At 39.1% G+C, this 19,739-nt stretch overlaps 3 protein-coding genes across 4 annotated transcripts in view; 2 read left to right on the top strand and 1 right to left on the bottom strand.

The window, feature by feature from the left end:
- Positions 1-19,739, bottom strand: part of syn2b (synapsin IIb) — a 127,142-nt gene that overhangs the window by 15,446 nt on the left and 91,957 nt on the right. The window lies entirely within an intron of this gene.
- Positions 489-7,653, top strand: LOC131549260 (metalloproteinase inhibitor 4-like). The gene is made up of 5 exons (XM_058791269.1): positions 489-715; positions 3,973-4,067; positions 4,712-4,817; positions 6,240-6,361; positions 6,889-7,653. The coding sequence occupies exons 1-5, from the start codon at positions 595-597 to the stop codon at positions 7,090-7,092; spliced, it is 648 nt and encodes a 215-aa protein (XP_058647252.1). The 5' UTR covers positions 489-594; the 3' UTR covers positions 7,093-7,653.
- LOC131549262 (metalloproteinase inhibitor 3-like) lies at positions 13,980-18,566 on the top strand. 2 transcript variants are annotated; one of them, XM_058791275.1, is made up of 5 exons: positions 13,980-14,138; positions 14,725-14,801; positions 14,913-15,009; positions 15,703-15,821; positions 16,111-18,565. In XM_058791275.1, exons 1-5 carry the CDS (start codon positions 14,015-14,017, stop codon positions 16,282-16,284), a joined length of 591 nt encoding a protein of 196 aa, XP_058647258.1. In that variant the 5' UTR covers positions 13,980-14,014; the 3' UTR covers positions 16,285-18,565. The 2 variants fall into 2 exon arrangements, 1 of the variants encoding a protein (XP_058647258.1); XR_009273370.1 differs by having other exon boundaries at positions 13,986-14,134; positions 16,111-18,566.

Here is a 19,739-nt window from a genome sequence, read left to right as displayed (position 1 = left end):
CGTTTGTGAACAAGACGAGTTTTATGTCCTAACCACAAGCGACTGATCGTTAACATTGCACGCAACATGACAAACAATTTGACTTCCGTTATCTGACATCTCTGAGTGTAACGCAGCATTTCCATGGGGAACTGATGGCATAAAGAGTCAGATCCACCAATCCTAGTGTGTGTGCTTGTTTATATGGTTTATGAGGACACAAATCATAGGGATTACATCATGAAGGTGGTTTATGTGGTTTATGTCCCCATAATTCAAAAAGCTTAAAAAACATACTACATGGTGTTTTTCTGAAAATCTAAAAAAAGTTTCCTGTGAAGGGTGGATTTAAGTGTAGGGTCATAGAAAATACAGTTTGTCCAGTATAAAAAGCATTACATCTGTGGGGAGTCCCCGTAAACCATAAAAACCAACGTGTGTGTGTTTGTAGAGGGTGGGGTTTGTTTAGTTAGAAGGGTGGTCCTTTCCTCCGCCAGACATGAAAGCTATAAGACTCCGGCAGCGGCTGCAGAGAGAAGGAGATCACCACAGACGGACGGACGGAGGAACACAAGAAGTGTCTTTGGTATAGCTGATCATTTCTCCTGCGTGAGCATGTCTGCTGCTGTGACTCTAGCGCTGCTGTTCTTCTTGTCTGTGGCACTGAAGGAGCAGGTCGAGGGCTGCAGCTGTGCTCCTGGACACCCTCAGCAGCTCTTCTGCATGTCTGACATAGGTACGTACGTCTAACAAACCCCAGCTTATGCCCTTTATTTTCATAGCTTTGCCAAAGTAAAGTGGCAGTCAACAGGATGTCGACCGTGACAAATCTATCAAGGACATTACACTGTTACGTAATCTTCCATAATCTTTTGCATAATCTATTCCATCTATTCCATAATCTTGTCTGTCAACAGTGAGGACTTACAAGGAACGGCTTGTGAACAGAGTGGATCTCAACAGATTTAGGTTCAGGACACTGTTGTGTCACTGCAATGTGTCAAACATTAAAATTGTAATTAATGCGCAAATAATGATCAGAATCAAGGCGATATTTAATTGTTGCCTCATTAAGGAAAGAGTAGTTTACTTATTTCACAATGATCTGGTGTACCTATTAAACTTTTTATAACAGTTCTCGGTTCTCTGTAATTTTGAATAAGTGCTGTAACAAATCACTGTTCAGCAATCTAGTTTCTTAGTCACCTTGGACAGGCATTTACTTTTTAATTAGCTCTCGTTATGGCTTTAAAACTATGTGTAATTATGTAATTTGAACGAATAAAGTCATGATTGAGGTCATTGACTATTGTGTTGGGAAGAACTGAATGCGTTCTTCTTGGATTATAATTATTATTATAATAATATTATTATTGGATTATATTTTATTTGCTGTCAGAAATCCAGGTTCATTCAGCATTGTGAAAACACATCTTTACATTGACTTATTACAGAGTCAGTCACTTACAGCTTAAACAGCAGATCTTGTTTTCCAGGACAAAATATCTAGTCTACCTACCTAGTCTATCTAGTTTACCAGAGAAGCAGGTGTTGAAATAAGGCAAGATTTTGTTTCAGAGAATCTACCTTATCCAGTCTTGTTCTATAGTTTTTCAAACAAAAATGAAAGACGTCTAGACAAAAGACAAAAACAAAACATTGATATTCAAGATGTGTTCTCTGAAAACAAGTTTTTGATTCTCAGGTACATTTATCTAGTTTTAAAAATGTTGAGATATTTTCTGAAAAACAAGACTTTTGCAGCTCACTTGTTTAAATATTCTGCTAAATGTGTTTCACTCAGAGAACGAAAGAGTTGTTTTGAATCCCTGCTTCAGTGCGTCAGAGCTGCTTTGGCATTCCAGTCTTTGTTCTGGAACAATAAGGCATGGAATGACCGGCATGAGGTTATAAAGACATGCAGATTCCTGTAGTATTCACTGAGCGAATGCAGTAAATCCACATAATCCATCAACTAGAAAACAACTATCAGTGTACCATCCCACTCATTTACAACCAAAAGATGTTTTAGCTCTTTCGCTGTGTAATTCAATGCCAAATTCTATCATTCTAGGCAAACTGATCTCCTAACGCAGCAGAAGATGTTACAGGGTCAAAGGCAAAGAAAGTTGTCTGAGATGACCACTTTCAGCAAATAAATGTTTGATTAGGGTTGGAACTAAACTTTGCAGGAAAGTAGACCTCGAGGTCCAGAGTTGAGGTCTCCTGCATTAGAGTATTAGTAGACTGTGCTTAACTGCTAACACTATCAAAATACAGTGTAGGTGAACATACTCAGAAGCCTAGGAACCAACAAAATAGTACCTAAACACATGAGAAGAGAGACCATGAGCAACAGATAGAAATACACTTCAAAATAAGAATCTCTGAGAACACAACACAGGCAAAACTTGGCTTAGGGTCCATGGTGGGCTACTTGATCTGCTTTTTTATCCTCCTCGCTGGTGGTTAAACAGATCCTGGGATCGAGCGTCACTCGATAAAACTCACATAGGATGGATTTCAGAGTTTCATTCAGACCAAGCAATCAGGGAATCATCAGAAAATGTCATACTGATATGGTCATCAAAAGAGCGATCATCTTTGGTGATCACAGGCAGATCAATGCCTTTCAAATGGCCCATTTATTTGTCATGGGCTGTTTGTGGGCAGGGAAGAGTTCAGGCGAAGATCTAAATACGCATTATATCTTCATTAAACGAAACCCTCAGGAACACAAGGAACCACTGCAGAACTGCAAACCAGCTCACACATAGAAAAATGGACAATGAGCAACTGAAACCGAAGGCTATAAGTACATCAATACCAAATAAAGAATTAAATGTGACCCTGGACCCCAAAACCAGTCATAAGGGTCAATTTTTTAAAATTGAGGTGTATACATCATCTGAAAGCTGATTAATAAGCTTTCCATTGATGTATGGTTTGTTAGGATCGGACAATATTTGGCTGAGGTACAACTAATTGAAAATCTGGAATCTGAGGGTGCAAAAAAATCTAAATATTGAGAAAATCACCTTTAAAGTTGTTCCAAATTAAGTTCTTAGCAATGCATATTACTAATCAAAAATTAATTTTTGATATATTTACAGTAGGAAATTCATAAAATATCTTCATGGGACATGATCTTTACTTAATATCCTAATGAATTTTGGCATAAAAGAAAAATGTATAATTTTGACCCATACAATGTATTGTTGCTTATTGCTACAAATATACCTGTGCTGCTTATGACTGCTTTTGTGCTCCATGGTCACAAATGAGACACAGGTGAACAAAATCAGTAAATATTGTAACAAACGAGAATGTACTCAGAAACCTAGAAACCAACAAAACAAGTATCAAAAAGGAAAAAGAAACCATGAACAGCAGATGTGTCACATACCACATGACTTTGATTGAAAATGGGACACAAAGTTTAAAAAAAAAAAATTATTATTAGTAGCATTTCAAAATAATGTTCACATAAAATATCAAATATAGTAAAATTGACCAAATAAAGCCAGATTAAAACGGCGAGATACAGTTTATCAGCTCTTGAAGGTAACAGTATGTGGGTTACCTGTGAGAGAGTTTTAGGTACATCAAGCTGGACTGTATTTAGTGCTTTCTTTCACTATGTATTTAGTAATCGAATTTCTAAGCTATGCTGGGGTAGCACCAAGACATTTCTGTCAATAAGAGTTAATAAGAAAATCCTGAAATGATTCCTGTACACAGTAAGTTACACTCTGAACACTTGTATGCTAAGCACATACTGTAATGTGGTTTTTAAAAATGGAAATTGCTGTCAAATGTTAATGTTCTGACATGGTTATTGACCTTAAGAAACAAGGAGACTAAGGCCATTATTAAGCATATACATGATGAAGCCTGTGCATGTTTCTAACAGAAGAAACTGATTTCACTGAAATGATTCCTTTGCTTTCAGCGTCACGCACTAGTAATAACATCTGACTCGTTTCTGATTAGTGATGCAAGCCGAGGTAACTGGGGAGAAGATCATACACAGCGATGAAAATATACCTGGCATGGGAAAAATTCAATATGAAATCCAAGTGATAGAGGTGAGCTAAACTTGATGATCACAAAAATGTTCTGCTGGGAAAATTGCATCCAATCCTGGCCTCCCATCCAAATAGACCAGCATTGAAACGAGTTACAGTCTCTTTCTTGTCAATTAGCTTGTAGTGTATAGACTGAAAAAGGCAGTGTGGGTATCTCTATATGAAAAGACACTTCAGATCAAAGAAAAAAAGGTTCACAGATAAGCATTATAATAATAAAATTAAATAAAAAAATAAATAAAAAACTGTGACTATTTGCACTAAGTAATAACTCTGCCATCCAGCTGGGCTAGTAGCACAACAATAGTCCGGTCGAACCAAACCAAACTTTATTTGGCTAGCCAGAAACTGTAAGTATCATGAAGACTAGAGTTGAGAAAGTTTTAGTGACCCAAGTTCAAATCCGCCTTTTCCAATCTCATTCTTCTCTCTATACCCATCCTATATCAGCTCACAGGGGCATTTATTTTAATTTACATTTTTTTTTTTGAAAATGGATCAGCAGACCCAAAATGGCAAGGTTTAGGGTAACGATTAATTATAATATACGCCGTCAGTACAGTATAAAATAAACAGAGGTTCAAATAGCCAAATAAAAATGTAATATGGTGACTACAAAAATGACAAAAATCTTGTTTTTGCAGGTGTTCAAGGGTTTTGACAGAATAAATGAAATTCAGCATGTCTATACGAATGAGATGTCTTCAATGTGCGGGATCAGACTGAGCCGTGGACAGTATCTGCTTTCAGGTAAAAGCTTTTAGGGTGTTTTCACAAAACTACCAAATGTTTCTTGGACTTTTGAAAATGAGAGTTCATTGTAATAAAGAAAAATCCTTTGAGAACAGAACATGTCTCTCCTATAGCCAAGAAGAGCATTTATTATCTCAAGCTGCCAGGCCAAAATCAAGCTGTGTCTCACCGTCTGGCCTGTAATGCCACAGCGTTTCTCTAAAACCTGCCTCCACAGAACGAGCACACAAACCCTCCAATTCACCAGCAAGGAAAACCAGCTACACTGCAAAAAAAACATGACAGAACTGGACAATACTTGACCAATGATTTAAAATTTTTTTGTAGTGACAGTAGTTTATTCATTTGTAGTACACATCAATCATGCTGAGTCAACATATTTTAGATAAAAAGAGAACACATACTTGTTCAGTTGCACCTGCTTTCCTTTATTTGATCGCAGGAATGCACAAACTAACTTTGTTTGAGATTTAAGTCCAAAGGCGTACACATTTAGAAAAATACTGATAAGCTCTCATATGTTTACGTCATATTTCTTTAGAAAGAATGATCAGTTATACTAATTTACCAATAAATAATGCAATCTGAGGAGGTTTGAGCTGACAAACAGAAAACCGGAGTTATGATGTAATTGATTAAATATGTGGATGCAGAAGTTCATCATCAACAAAGACACAGGGACGAGACAGAAGAAACTAGAAAATGAATAAATACACAAGTGCAATCATATATGTGCTTCAATTGGTCTCTGATATTTTCATGAGCATAGTGCATTTATTATGGCAATGGTTAGCATATGTGCCTTTAGCATTGTATAAATATATTTCTGCTTCATATGTGTCACGGTTCTGGGTAGTGCACACACAATATACGCGAAGACGAAGGTTCAAAGGGAATAAGAGATTTAATATAACTTGAGATGAGGAGGTTCACACACAGGGTAACATCAACAATAACCGACAAACTAGAACTAAATGGACAGCAACTAATATAGCGCAGATAACGAGGGGCAGACAGGTGAACACAATGAAGGTGATTAGCTAATAATAGACAATGGCAGAAACTAGGTCACACAGAGCACATGGGGAGCAAAACACACACAAGACAGTCCAGGGGCGTGACAATATGGTGATCACCATTGGATTGCAAGTTATTTTAGACACTTTCTGGTGTCATTTAAATCATTGAAATATCTTGAAAGTTTACGTTAGCTGGTAGCCTGATATGAAACCATAGCAAAAAGAGCAGCAGTTCTGATCATCTCCCGACTCAGATAAACTTATACAGTATATTCTAACTATATCTATAACTCTATCTGCCTCAAACACTGTGACTCACTGACTAACACTGTATAGGTGGAGCTCAGGGAAAATAAAACAATATTCACATTTATGATACTGTATGTTTGTTATCTCACAGGAAGCATCACGCCTGAGGGATTCTTCGTTTCAATGTGCGACTATCTTGAGCTCTGGAACAAACTCTCCTTAATGCAAAAAGAGAACCTCAAATACAGATATCAGACGGGCTGTACCTGCATGGTAATAAACTATTTCAAATATTTATTTCAATTTAGTTGACAATGAATGATCCAAACATTATGATCACTCAATTATATCATGTCATTCCACTTAATTACTTTTTTATTTTTTACATCTAATACTAACCAATATTACACACATGGACAGGACAAAAGTCAATTAAACAGGTTCTATAATACTTAGAACATCACTAATCCAACTGAGAGGACATTTTTAGTGACTAGTCTATCCACTTATTTATGAAGGTTTGAATGAACACAAATTCGTCATACTTTAGTTTGGGGACCAGTTCTCACTATTAACTACGACATTTACCTCAATAAACTCCTAATTCGCTGCTTATAAAAGTTTAGGTATGGGTTTAGATTAAGGAATTTAAAATATGGTCATGCAGCAGTGTCCTAGCCAATATGCTAGAAATGTGCATGCTAATAAGCTACTAGCTCATAGTGCAAACTGGTCCCTAAATTAAAGTGTTACACAAAAATGATATTATTTTATAATCTCTGAAACTGTGATCTCTACAGATCTCTACCTGCATTGAAAAGCCCTGTCAACCCAGCACCAAAAATGAGTGCATACTGACAGACTGGTCATCCTTATGGCCGTTTGAGGACGGCGAGTCGGTTCAGGAGTCTGCCTGCATCAGACACAGCGATGGCTCCTGCGGCTGGTATGAAGGAACTGGCACACCTTCTGAAAATGACACCGTGGACGTGTCTGAAGTCTGACGGCCGAGAGCAGGAGTGGTTTCTCACTGCAAAAGAAGCTGCTTGATGCTGTCCAAGAAGATCAGACCGTTCAGATGTAAACACATGCAAACCCGTTAACCTGCTATACTTTCTTACAGCCACATAGAGCACCTTAACCACCACTGCTTATCAACCCCTCAGATCATTCTAGTGACTGCCTAGTGACCACCTAACTTTAGCAACAACCTAGCAACCACTCAGAACACCTTAGAAACCATTTAGCATTCCTCAAACAACCACGAACAACTCAGCTACATTTTAGCAACCTGCATACTCTTCAAACTTACATGTACAATTAATGGTCACACTCAAAGATGTTGCCATGAGTCTGTTGTGCACCTTTGAAATGTGTGATTACATTGTCTAATTAATGATGTGGTCATTTAGCTTTGCCTGGCCAATCAACAATTTACATTATATACAGTGCTGGATTATTAGCATGTCACATGTATGCTACAATATGATGACATATCCTTTACATTGGGTCCGTATCATTTGATTTTCTATTTAAAAAGTAATAAAGAGAAATGAAAAATATAATTCAGCTTGTTTTTTTGTTGTTGTTGTTTTTTAAATATAAAATAAGGGTTAATAGCTTAAATGGTTTGTTCGCATGCATCTTCTACACAGACACAAATTAGAAAGAGAGTGCAATGGGCCTTTTTCACATTTATTGTCACACTCATGCTTATAAATGAGTGCATGACGACAAAGAAATAATCCACAATGGTCTTTTAATAAGTAGCCCAAGGAACACAAGAGAATCACCAGAATCACTGTTTCATAAAAGAAAAGCAGGGATTAAAGTCCAAAACCTGACTTGAAATAACCTAACAAATCAATCGGGATTAAAGCAGATTCATAAACGACAATTTCAGTTCACACAATTTCACTAATTAGATCCAGGTTCAATCGGTCAGGATAATTTAATGTGCATGCTTATTCTTAAACAGCCTTTAATGTCGATCATGGATCAAATCAATCCACCATGACAAACAGCGAATATCTGTGCTGTTTAATGCATTTGAGACATTGTGTTTTCCTCAGTTCATAACTAACACATCACAGGTATATTTTTCATCTGTAAATGTTAGAAAGTCATGAAAGTAGCTTGGCTTTTAGCTATTGCCTGCGCTCATTGCCATAGTAACTTACACTCCACAGCTAACCTGTTCCGGGGGAGGTTATGTTCTGAGTTAGAGATCTCAAACTGAAATTGGACCAATCAGATCTGAGCAATCACCCGTCCACACGGAGACGTGTTTAGTTGCATTTGTATCATATCTGTGTTTCATCCAGAGACGGATCTGGCATTTTGGGAGCGTGAAACCACTATTTTATGCTTTTTATAGATAGGACAGTAGAGAGAGATGACAGGAAAGCACTGGGAGGAGAGAGAGGAGCAGGACCTCGAGACTCAGGTCACTGTAAGCACAGCTGTGCTGTATGTAAACGCACTAACCACGAGGATACAAGAAACCGCTGTTTTTTGAAAACGGGTCCCAGAGTGGATAAATCTGAAAACGACACCCTTGCATTTTTGTGTGTACAGCCAATCTGTATATTTTGTGAAATGATGATGTCATCACTCCACGTCTGGCCCCTAGTCAGACACCACTACGTCACGTAACAGCAACAACAACATGAGCAAACTGAATGATTACCTTTTTATTAACTAACATTAACACAGATTAATAAATGTATTGTTCCATGTTCGTTTTCTTGTTGTTGTGTTGGGTTTGCATACAGCACGCAAGGTTTATGAGCATGCTCCAAGTCTTCTTCTCCGTTTTTAGTGTATCTCTATGGCAGAATTACAGCACCACATATTGGTCTGGCATGTATACTACAGTATTTTGAGTCGGTTGAGTGGTTTCGTGTGTACACAGATATTTCTTGAGACGAGGAAAAAAAAGATTGGATAAGGAAAGCTCTGGCTTCATGTTGATGTGGCCTGAAGCAAAACAGACATACATGTGACATTCACAGATCTAAATCAATCTTTACAATTTTGCATTTTATCTCTATTATATGTTCTTGATGTGTTTTAACATGTTATTTTTAAAGAAGTAATAACTTGTTCAAAAAATATAACAAAAAACAGAGTCAACGTGACATTTAAAAAATGACAGGGATTAAGAAAGCTGCCAACGATGTGTTTTTATCTCTCGCCACAGCGAAGTAACGTTCATGTTTTGCAATAGGTTGGTCATATGCTGTTTGGGATGCATCATGCTGACTGCAAGATAGTGTGACATCAGCATGAGATGTAGCTGCTCATCTCTAAAATAACATTACAGACACATTCTGCAAGTGGATAATATGCAAAATGAGTTAATCTACTATAATGTAGGAAAAATGAAGTTTTATTTAATCTTTTACAACAGTTGTATGTAAAAATATCTCAGTGTTTTTATTTAATTATTGTTTGTCTTATTTATTGTTATTTATTCTTCAAAATATGTTCTTTTGTGTGCCAAAGAAATAAATTTGTATGGTTTTAGAACGACAGGAGGGTGACTAAATGATCACAGACATTTTGATATTAATCTACGCACTCTCAGGTCATCCAAGATGTAGGTGACTTTTTTCTTTCATTAAAACAGTAAAGAAGATTTTGTTAGCTGCAACCAATGTTCTTGGTGATTCATGAAATGCAAGTTAATGGCTACTGTCACTTTGAGAGTCAGAAAAAGCACATCAGGCAACACAAAATTAATACCCATGACACCTGACAATATACTGAGGTCTTATGAAGTGAAATGGTCGGTCTGTGCAAGAAACTGAACATTATATACAACATTAATACCTGTCCATAGCCTCAAGTAAACACGGAAGTCTGATTCTTTTCCGCAAACTGGTTCTTTTGGACAGATCGTTTCATTGAACCGGTGCAAATAACTGATTTATTGTTTGTTTGTTTTTTCACGCCTGCATGAAAAAATGGTTTTTCAGGCCACCAAAATGGCCAGATTTTACTTTGTAAAAGGTGCCAGAGAAAATCTTTATGGAAGGATGGTACACTGGTAAACCACCCCCTCAAACATAAATCACAAGAGTGGTCTGTGATGAGGGGCTATGTGGATATGAAAATAAGCATCTTTCAGATTCATCCAGAAAAAAAAACAATCACCTGGGCATTCAGAACAGCTGTTTCATTAAGGTGTGGTTTAGACACCTCAAGTTGAGGATGAGCCTGAGGCCACCTTCAGTAGCAGCTGTAAAAGCTTGACTCACTCTGGGCTGCCAAGACCTGCTCTACAGTATCCTTTGCTAATAAACACTTTACATCTGACCGAAGGATGCAGGCTTCGCTGCCTTGGATAGAAGTTTGGACCATGCCCCCAAAGCAGAGGGGTCTGCGAGTGAACTGGAGCGAGTAACATTGTTTGATCATCTCCAGGACCTAAGCTGTTACACCCAGAATGGCCTGCCAGGCCTGCAAGCTGTGGGTTACCAAACTGAGGCAGGGAGTCAACCCTTGTGTTGTTGCAAGTGTGAAAAGCAGAACAGCTATTTTTGTGAGGGTGTTTTTTTTATTATTTGGCCACTTTCGATGTCATGTTGATACTACATTTATATTTAGTCATTTTGCAGACGCTCTTATCCAAAGCGACTTACAATTTACATAAAGCGATTCATCTAGAAGAGGCAATCAGACAGACGAAGTGCTTGTAACACCAAGTCTCAGGCATTGTTCAAATAAGTACAAGCTAGCAAGGGAACGAATAAATAAAGAGAAAGAGATTTTTTTTTTTTTTTTAAGTTTAGGATGAAGTCAAGTAGTGTCGAAAGAGATGAGTTTTCAGCTGTTGCTTGAAGATTGACAGGGATCCAGCTCTCCGGATAGGGGTGGGAAGATCATTCCACCAGCCAGGAATGATGAACGAGAATGTTCTGGAGAGTGATTTTGAGCCTCTCTGTGATGGTACCACGAGGCGTCGCTCACTAGCAGATCTCAGACTTCTGGAGGGGATGTAGATTCTTAATAGTGAGTGCATGTAGGCGGGTGCTGAGCCTGTGGTTGTTCTATAAGCAAGCGTCCGTGTCTTGAACTTGATGCGAGCTGTGACTGGTAGCCAATGCAATGATACTGAGGATTTGGGGGTCCCTACAAAAATGCCACAGATCCTGCCCTTTCCAGTGCCCTGCGTGAGCCTCCTATGGTCCTTTGTTAAAGTGTAGGCCAGGGCTCGCACCAGGAAGACCAGTGTGGCGAGGGGGGCGTGGTTAGCAGAGTCTGCAGCGGGAGAGTGAGGCTGGAGAACGAGCGGTGAGTAAGTGGGTCAAGTACAGGATGACATTCACCTGCTTCTCGTTTCAGTGATTGGCGTGGAGAGATCATAAGCCACAGAGGACAGACAGTGGCTGAGAGAGAGACAGACTGAGGACTCGGGAAGCACACGATCGCTGCGGATCAGAGACTTACCAAAGTGCTGTGAACTTATGTTTATTTGAAAGTGCCAGAGTGCACGAGTTTATTTTGTGGAACACTGAATAAATTACCCGAGCCTCAGTCACACCGACTCCGACTTCTTCCTTCCTTGCCTCAAACTTTGTTATACTGGTGCCGAAACCCGGGAAGGAAGGAAGAAGTCAGAGTCTCCTCTGTGGCTTATGATCTCTCCACGCCAATCACTGAAACGAGAAGCAGGTGAATGTCATCTTGTACTTGACCCACTTACTCGTTCTCCAGCCTCACTCTCCCGCTGCAGACTCTGCTAACCACGCCCCCCTCGCCACAACCAGCCTCTGTTGCCTCTGCACTACCCGCTCAGTGAGATTGGATAACACTAGGAAAACGTATCTGTTCCGCTGGAACAGGAATTTTGTGGAAGCCCCATCCTCCCCAAAGGGGGTTTCTGGAGGCATCTACACATATGGATTAACTCGTTAGGGCCTCTGTACATTTGGAAGATTTAGAAGTAGTTGTAACCCATTTGTAGAGATGGCAGAGAATGTCTGCCAGGGAAACACGGGCTTAAAACTATACCATGGAAGAATACACATGTGGGATCCCCTCGGGTCACTACATATGGCACCCAGCCTCCTGAAGGTTCTCATGTATTCATCGATTGAAGGCCTGTTGGAGGGTGATGGAGGAGCTGGACAGGGTCTGCAACTGAACTCTCTGCAGCAGAAATATCACAATTTGTGACAATGCAAGGCGACACTAGCCGGGGCCTTTCGGTGCTTCTACCCATTTGAGGTGAGACTACAGGAGGCTATGAAATATGAAGGCTATAAAATCTAGCGAGCGTGTTGGGGGTCGCCCAGCCCGCAGCCCTACAAATATCTGTCAGCAAGGCACCACAAGTCAGCGCTCAGTAGGATGCAACACTTCTAGTAGAGTGAGCTCGCAACCTGAGGGCACCCTGTGTCTGAAAAGCCAGTGTGATGGCATCCACTATCCAGTGGACAATCCTCTGCTTAGAGACAGCAGGGTCTGCCTCCTCCCGGGGCAGCGCTTGCTTGTTCAACACCTGATCCCTGAAGGGAGTAGTAGGAACCTTGAGCACATAGCCGGGCCGGGGCCGGGGCCGGGGCCTAAGTGTTACCTGGGAGTCATCTGGCCTAAACTCTAGGCATGATTTGTTGACCGAAAATATGTGCAGGTCCCCTACCCTCTTGATGGAGGCCAGAACAATTATACAACATCACAAGATTATATACATTGGTAATTTGGTTCATTTTGAGTTTTTGATTAACCTGTAGATCTGTGTAGCTCAAGCCAGGAACTGTTTCAGATGGTTAAGTCCAATTTGATGCACTGGTTCATCCAGTTTACTAAAAAGAACCAGTTCAAAATAGCAATTTATTTGTGATCATCATTCCTCTGGATTCCTCTGAGGCTACAGGTTACAGATAATAATGGTGTAAATAATGCTCAGTGTCTTGCACAGGCTGATCGTTTCGATTCATAAGACCTCAATATATCGTTAGTGATAGAATGTGTGCAGAAAGTTTCTTATGCAACACTTTGTAACATGCTGCTTTATAAACATTTCACAATTTGAGGGCTGATGTTGTCTCTTTCTACATACGTTGCATAAGTTAACAACAACCCTGCCGCTCTCGACATGTCCTTCGGTGGAAAAAACAAACATAATTTTTTTCCTTATGCATCTCAATTAATTACACAGTTAAAGTTAATTTTACTGTATATACGACTTTTTTCGTACCTAGAGATGTCCTCACTTATTGAACCCTCATGGTCTGTTGAGATTCATTATTGATTTTAGGTTTGAGGTCCTGGAGAATATTAGGATTTTCTTTGAGGATTCAGGGTTAGTCTTAGGTCAATTACAATTTGAGCTATTAAAAAAGAACGTGAGGCTTAATTGATCTGACTGGAATACAAAGCCTTTGCTGACGTTGTCTCTTTCTTTGTTCTTTTATAACTGTACTGTGATGGGATGTACAGTAGTGTATGTTTTATTATGACTGAGTGGATCCATCAGCTTTAGCAGCCCAAAGCTGTGTTACACTGGGAGTCTGACAACAGCATTATTTTGCAGGTCATTTTCAATAGAAGCTCTTTTTGGACGGAGGAAAGCCCTCAAAGTCACAGTGTGTTTCCACAGTATAATGAAATCTTACTTGAAATATCAAGGAAAATGTGATTCCTCATGATGGTTTACCAAAGTGTTTTTTGTTTTATTCTGTTATTGCTCAATCTTTTGTACGTTATGCGGAACTGGACTCTTCATGAGCACACTTGAGTGTTGATGTGCGTGACTGTGCATGAGGTGGGGTTCCTGAGGTTAGATGGGTGGGAGACATAAAAGCTATATTAGATGCTATGATTTAGAGATCTTTAGAGAGAGACAAAGCACGCTGTATCTGGTCCAGAGCCTGAGTCTATAGTTTAGTCTTGTGCTGTGAGAGAGAGAGAGAGAGCATGTCTGCTGCTGTGACTCTAGCGCTGCTGTTCTTCTTGTCTGTGGCACTGAATGAACAGGTGACCGAGGGCTGCAGATGTGTTCAAAGACACCCGCAACAGCAGTTCTGCTCGTCTGACGTAGGTACATCAAACACATGCATCGCTAACCAAACTTGAACAGGTGCTGTATTCAGATCTGTAGGTTGCACGATGCTTTAAGATGTTACGAGATGTTACATTTCTTGCATTTCAATTTATTAGTTCAGCGACTTGAATTATTAAACTACACATTAGGTTTATGGAGAGTAAATTTTTCTAAACTATAGTAAACAATATATGACATTATTTAATTAAATCTGTTTTATTTTTTTCAGTAACAAGAGCTCTTTTCTTGTGTAGTGTCAAATAATTTAAAGCGACAGTTCACACAAAAAAGAAAATTCTGTCATAATTTATTCACCCATATCATTTCATACCTGTATGACTTTTTCCCTGTGGAACACAAAGGAAGATATTTAGAGAAATGTCTCAGTGTTTTTCAGTGGGCTCCAGTGTTGTTTGGTTCCCAACAGTCTTTCAAGTATCTTCTTTTGTGCTCAATCTTGGAAAACTTGAAATGCGAAATATGAACAGTGTTTTTGCTTTGGACAAATGTAATGTAATACAGGAGCATTTTTTTAAAATAAAATTAATACCTTTTTGTAACATCTGACTCTTTTACCAATTAGTGATTCGAGCTAAGGTCACTGGAGAGGCAAACAGCACTCGCCCTGGATTAACTGCTTACAACATCCAAACTATCAAGGTGAGAAAATGCACTCGACTCATCATTATCCAATACCATCTTTTTTAACAAGAAATATGTGTGTGTGTCTGTGTATATATATATATATATACATATATATTTTTAATCCAGACATTTAAGCCATTACACAAGAAGGGAATTCAGGTCATCTACACATCTCAATCTTCATGTGGCATCAATCTGAAGAACGGCGAGTATCTGCTGTCAGGTAAAATCATTTACTCTCTCGAGGCAGAGTTTGAGTTGAAACTGAACGCTCTGATTCCTGATGCTGGTTATTAACATCAGTTGAGGCTGAAATATGCTACACAAATTATGCCTAGATTTTTAGCCCAATTTACAGTCTGCACAGATTTTGAGCCATCTGAGTTGGCTGATTTCACAGAAAACCACATGGTGTATTCAGTTACTCAACTTTTAGAGCACATTTTCACTTATCATGCATCTCTTAGCAAGAAGACACGTTTCTGCATGAGTTTGTGGTGTTCGGAATGAGTTCAGAGTCTGTTTGTTTGCAAACCTCAGTAGTTTAGTGTATGACATCCAGTTTTTCCTCTGTAACAATTATATTTGTTTGGATTTGATCTGTATTCCAGTCAGATCAATTAAGCCTCCCGTTCCTTTTTAATATCTCAAAAAACATACTTAAGAACTTGATAACACACTTCATTATTAAACCGTAATTGACTTAAGACTAACCCTGAATCCTCAAAGAAAATCCTAATATTCTCCAGGACCTCAAACCTAAAAACAATAATGAATATCAACAAAACATGAGGGTTCAATAAGTGAGGACATCTCTAGGTATGAAAAGTTGTGTATATACAGTATAATGAACTTTAACTGTGTAATTAATTGAGATGCATAAGGAAAAAAATAATGTTTGTTTTTTCCACCCAAGGACATGACGACAGCGGCAGGGTTGTTGTTGATTTATGTGACCGTGTGGAGCGTTGGGACAGGGTCTCCTCCGTTCAAAAGCAGTACCTCAGCATGTATCAGAGAGGCTGTGTCTGTGAGGTAATAATCCAAATCATACTTTTACAATAATTCACCATAGTCTAAATTACTCCGAGTTCAGTGCAGTTGAAATCCAGTGGCTTTCATTTTCACCCAGCTAAGTTTTCTGCCACTTTGAATGATGTCAAACACGTACTAATGAGTGTGGCATTTGAATACTTGGCTTTGTAATTTCTACTTTCAGCCCTTTGTGTTAGCCTTTTAGCATATTTTTTCAAGTATTAAAACAGTTGTTGTGTTACAAGTACAGATATGAATTCAATCATCTCTCAAACTGTGGTCTCTACAGATCTCGCCCTGTACTGGAGCGTCCTGTTTGATCAAGATGCGTCAGAAAAAATGTCTGATGAGAGTCAATGATTCATCCAGTCTTGATGAAGCGGCTCTTCGGTCTATTTGCCTGCGAGACAGAGACGGCTTCTGCAGTTGGAAAAAAATTCTTGATAACTACAAAAGCTCCTAAAAATGACGTCCTTAAGAACAAGAGCATAAGCCATTCGTCAGTGTTCATTTTTGCCCTTTCAAAATGTCTACTTCACTAGAAACCACAGAAACTGCATTACAGAGGCATTATATTGAAACGCAGTGTGTGTGCTGCATAGAGGGGGCACTACAGAGACAGATTGAGTCTGTTGAATGACAACAAATAACCTAACATATTCTTTTGGAAAAACAAAAAAACACCAAAAAAATTAAAAAAAACATTATGATCAGAACTCAATTTTAATTTCTGCTTGTATTTCTCTTAATGGCAAAAATAGCAAACACTTTGCCCAAATGACCAAAATATCCAAATAGTATAAGCCTATTTTTTCCTGAATAAATAATTGCATTAATTTAGCAGAAGTTTCATCCAAAGCATCACGGCAGAACCAAACCCTTATGAAAAGCAGTATACTTTAGCACACTTTATAATAAATATTTAAATATAAGTTAATGTCATTAATTGCATGTCATGTATCAATACAACACATTGGGATTGATGTGTACTAACTTTAAATGTAATATCAAATAACACACTACAATTAAAATTATGAACAGATACTTTGCATGTCCTGTATATCTTTAAAACCTAATTTTTAAATGATTAAAATTAAAACATGATTATTAAAAATGTGCTTTAATGTAAAAACTTGAAATTTGACATTTTTACAAAATGCATTTTTAGAAGTGTAATTAAATGCGTTAGGAAACATAGCCATGGAAGTGTCTCTTTTTAAGTACACTTAAGTAGCATTTATTCAATTAATATATTATCTGCAATTACAGTTCTATTTTAATGTACCTTTAATATCTGAAGTACACTACAAGTGCACAGTCACTACTATTAGGCACACATGTTTTTCACAAGGGTATATGTTAGCAGCAGCTGTGGGGTTTTTTGTCATCAGGACATACATTTTCATGTTTATAACAGTAATCTTGGGCGTAGACTCGTTTAAAATAATGTAATCATCTGCTTTTAGCCAGGTTTCTGTCAAACAGAGAACATCTAGGTTATGATCAGTGATCATCATATCATTTACAAAAAGCGATTTTGTAGAAAGGAATCTAATATTCAGTAAGCCAAGCTTTATCGTTTGTTTCTCTGTATTATATAAATTTTTTATTTGTTAAACATCAATTAAATTGTTACTCTTAAATTGGTTTGGCTGTTTTTTTGTATTTGCTAGTTCAGGGAACAGACACAGTCTCTATAGTGTGATATCTTATGTTAGAGCATTATTTCTTGACTTTTCATCTGCGTTCGACACAATTCAAGTTAACACTCTTGTGTCGAAACTAATGCAGTTAGACGTGAATCCATACTTAATTAAATGGTACACCTCTTTTCTTACCAATAGAACCCAAAGAGTTAAAGTGAACAATATCTTGTCAACAGAAGTAAAAACAAATGTTGGTGTACCTCAGGGTTGTGTAAGCTCTGCAATGTTATTTACTCTGTATACAGATGATTGTCGATCAAACAGGACTGACCAATATATTTTAAAGTACTCCGATGATACTGTGTTAATATCATTATTGAATAACCAAGAGTGTTCAGAACAGCATCAATTGGGGGTATATAGATTGGTTGAGTGGTGTGACTTTAATGAAATCAGTATTAACATCAAAAAAACTGAGGAGATAGTATTTGGGCTTGCTTCAGACATTCACACAACACCTGTTGTCATACATGAAGAGAACATCAAACAAGTTGAAGTATACAGGTATCTAGGAGTATGGATAGACAACAAATTATCATGGAGAGATCATATAGATAGTATCTGCAAAAAATCAATGCAAAGAATCTACTTTCTTCTAATCTACGGGATTGAGGTCATTCGGAGTAAGAAAGCAGATTCTCCTCTTATTTTTTATGTCTGTAATCATGAGTGTTTTGCAATACTGTAACTCAGTTTGGTATATGAGTCTATCTGTTAGTCTAAAAACAAAGCTAATGAACTTACTAAAAATGTGCTCCAAAATAGTGGGTCAGCCACTTCAAAAAGCATATGAACTATCCTATTATAATAATCTTGTAAGATTAGCCAGTAATATTGTCTCTGAACCTAATCATGTGTTGTATGATGATTTGTATGATGAATTTGTGCTGTTGCCATCTAATCGACGGTATAAGGTCCCAAGATACAGTCGAATTAAGTTAAAGAATTCATTTGTACATCAAGCTGTATTAGCGTTGAATAATTCATCTAAAAGGTAAATCTGTCCCTGAGATTACAAGGTGTTTTTTTTTTTTTTTTTTGTTATGTTTGAGAAAGTCTTGTTTATGTGATAAAGTATTGCAATTTTGAGTGAACCTGCTGTAACGCAAGACAAATTTCAGACTTTGTCTGACAATAAAGTGTATCGTATCTAGGAGAAAGGATCTCTATGTGCTGACTTCTGTGACATGAGGCAGTCTGTCTGCTTCCTGACCTGGGCACCAAGAAGACTGGGGTTGATTATCACACTTTTTACACCAGTGAGTCTATTGTATTGCACCACATACAATCAAGGGGGGTGGGAGAGTGGATGTCCTGGAGGCCTCTCAGGGCAGGCTAGTATGGGGCGGGAAGCCTCCAGGGCAGTACCTGTACTGGGGGCCATGGCGGAGTGGGTAGTTCAGGTAGCCATGATAGGATGGCCTCCGTGGCCTTGGCCTCGGCACTCTGCCTGGCCACTACAACTGGAGACGTATAGCCCGTATAGCAATTTTCTTGGGGAGGACTCCGGGTTCTCTGGCTGGCACAGGCAGTGGGCTGGGCTCAGGAGTCCACTCCAGGCTGCACTCAGGAACCGCAACCCTCCTTTGGCTGCATTTGGGAACAGAAGCCCACTCTGGGCTATACTCGGGAACGGGAGCCCTCTCTGGGCCAAACTCGGCAACGGGAGCCCTCTCTGGGTCAAACTCGGGAACGGGAGCCCTCTCTGGGTCAAACTCGGGAACAGGAGCCCTCTCTGGGCTAAACTCGGGAACTGGAGCCCTCTCTGGGCTAAATTTGGGAACAGGAGCCCTCTCTGGGCCAGACTCGGCAACAGGAGCCCTCTCTGGGCTAACCTCGGGGACGGGAGCCCTCTCTGGGCCAGACTCGGCAACAGGAGCCCTCTCTGGGTCAAACTCGGGAACAGGAGCCCTCTCTGGGCCAGACTCGGGAACTGGAGCCCTCTCTGGGCCAGACTCGGCAACGGGAGCCCTCTCTGGGTCAAACTCAGGAACTGGAGCCCTCCATGGGCCGGACGCAGGAACAGAAGCCCTCTCTCGACTCTGGTTAGGGGCTAGAACCGACACTGGAGCGTACTCAGGGGCTGAAGCCGACACAATGGGGGCTAATAAACATCTTTCAGATCCATCCCGAAAAACCAATCACCTCGGCACACTTGCTAGAGGATTTGCATTATACTGCGGAATAGCAGTTTTATTAAGGTGTGGTTAAG

Source organism: Onychostoma macrolepis, chromosome 11, assembly GCF_012432095.1.
Source record: "Onychostoma macrolepis isolate SWU-2019 chromosome 11, ASM1243209v1, whole genome shotgun sequence".
Taxonomy (NCBI): Eukaryota; Metazoa; Chordata; class Actinopteri; order Cypriniformes; family Cyprinidae; genus Onychostoma; species Onychostoma macrolepis.
The sequence above is the reverse complement of the archived record's forward strand: the minus strand, read 5'-3'. Positions and strand labels throughout refer to the sequence as shown.

Bases quoted from the DNA above. Each gene is read 5' to 3' on its own strand.
- LOC131549260 (XM_058791269.1), top strand. From the start codon at position 595: ATGTCTGCTGCTGTGACTCTAGCGCTGCTGTTCTTCTTGTCTGTGGCA. The intron at 4,818-6,239 runs GTAAAAGCTTTT...GTTATCTCACAG, and splicing joins TGGACAGTATCTGCTTTCAG to GAAGCATCACGCCTGAGGGA. The intron at 6,362-6,888 runs GTAATAAACTAT...TGATCTCTACAG, and splicing joins AGACGGGCTGTACCTGCATG to ATCTCTACCTGCATTGAAAA.
- LOC131549262 (XM_058791275.1), top strand. From the start codon at position 14,015: ATGTCTGCTGCTGTGACTCTAGCGCTGCTGTTCTTCTTGTCTGTGGCA. The intron at 14,139-14,724 runs GTACATCAAACA...TTTACCAATTAG, and splicing joins GTTCTGCTCGTCTGACGTAG to TGATTCGAGCTAAGGTCACT. The intron at 15,822-16,110 runs GTAATAATCCAA...TGGTCTCTACAG, and splicing joins AGAGAGGCTGTGTCTGTGAG to ATCTCGCCCTGTACTGGAGC.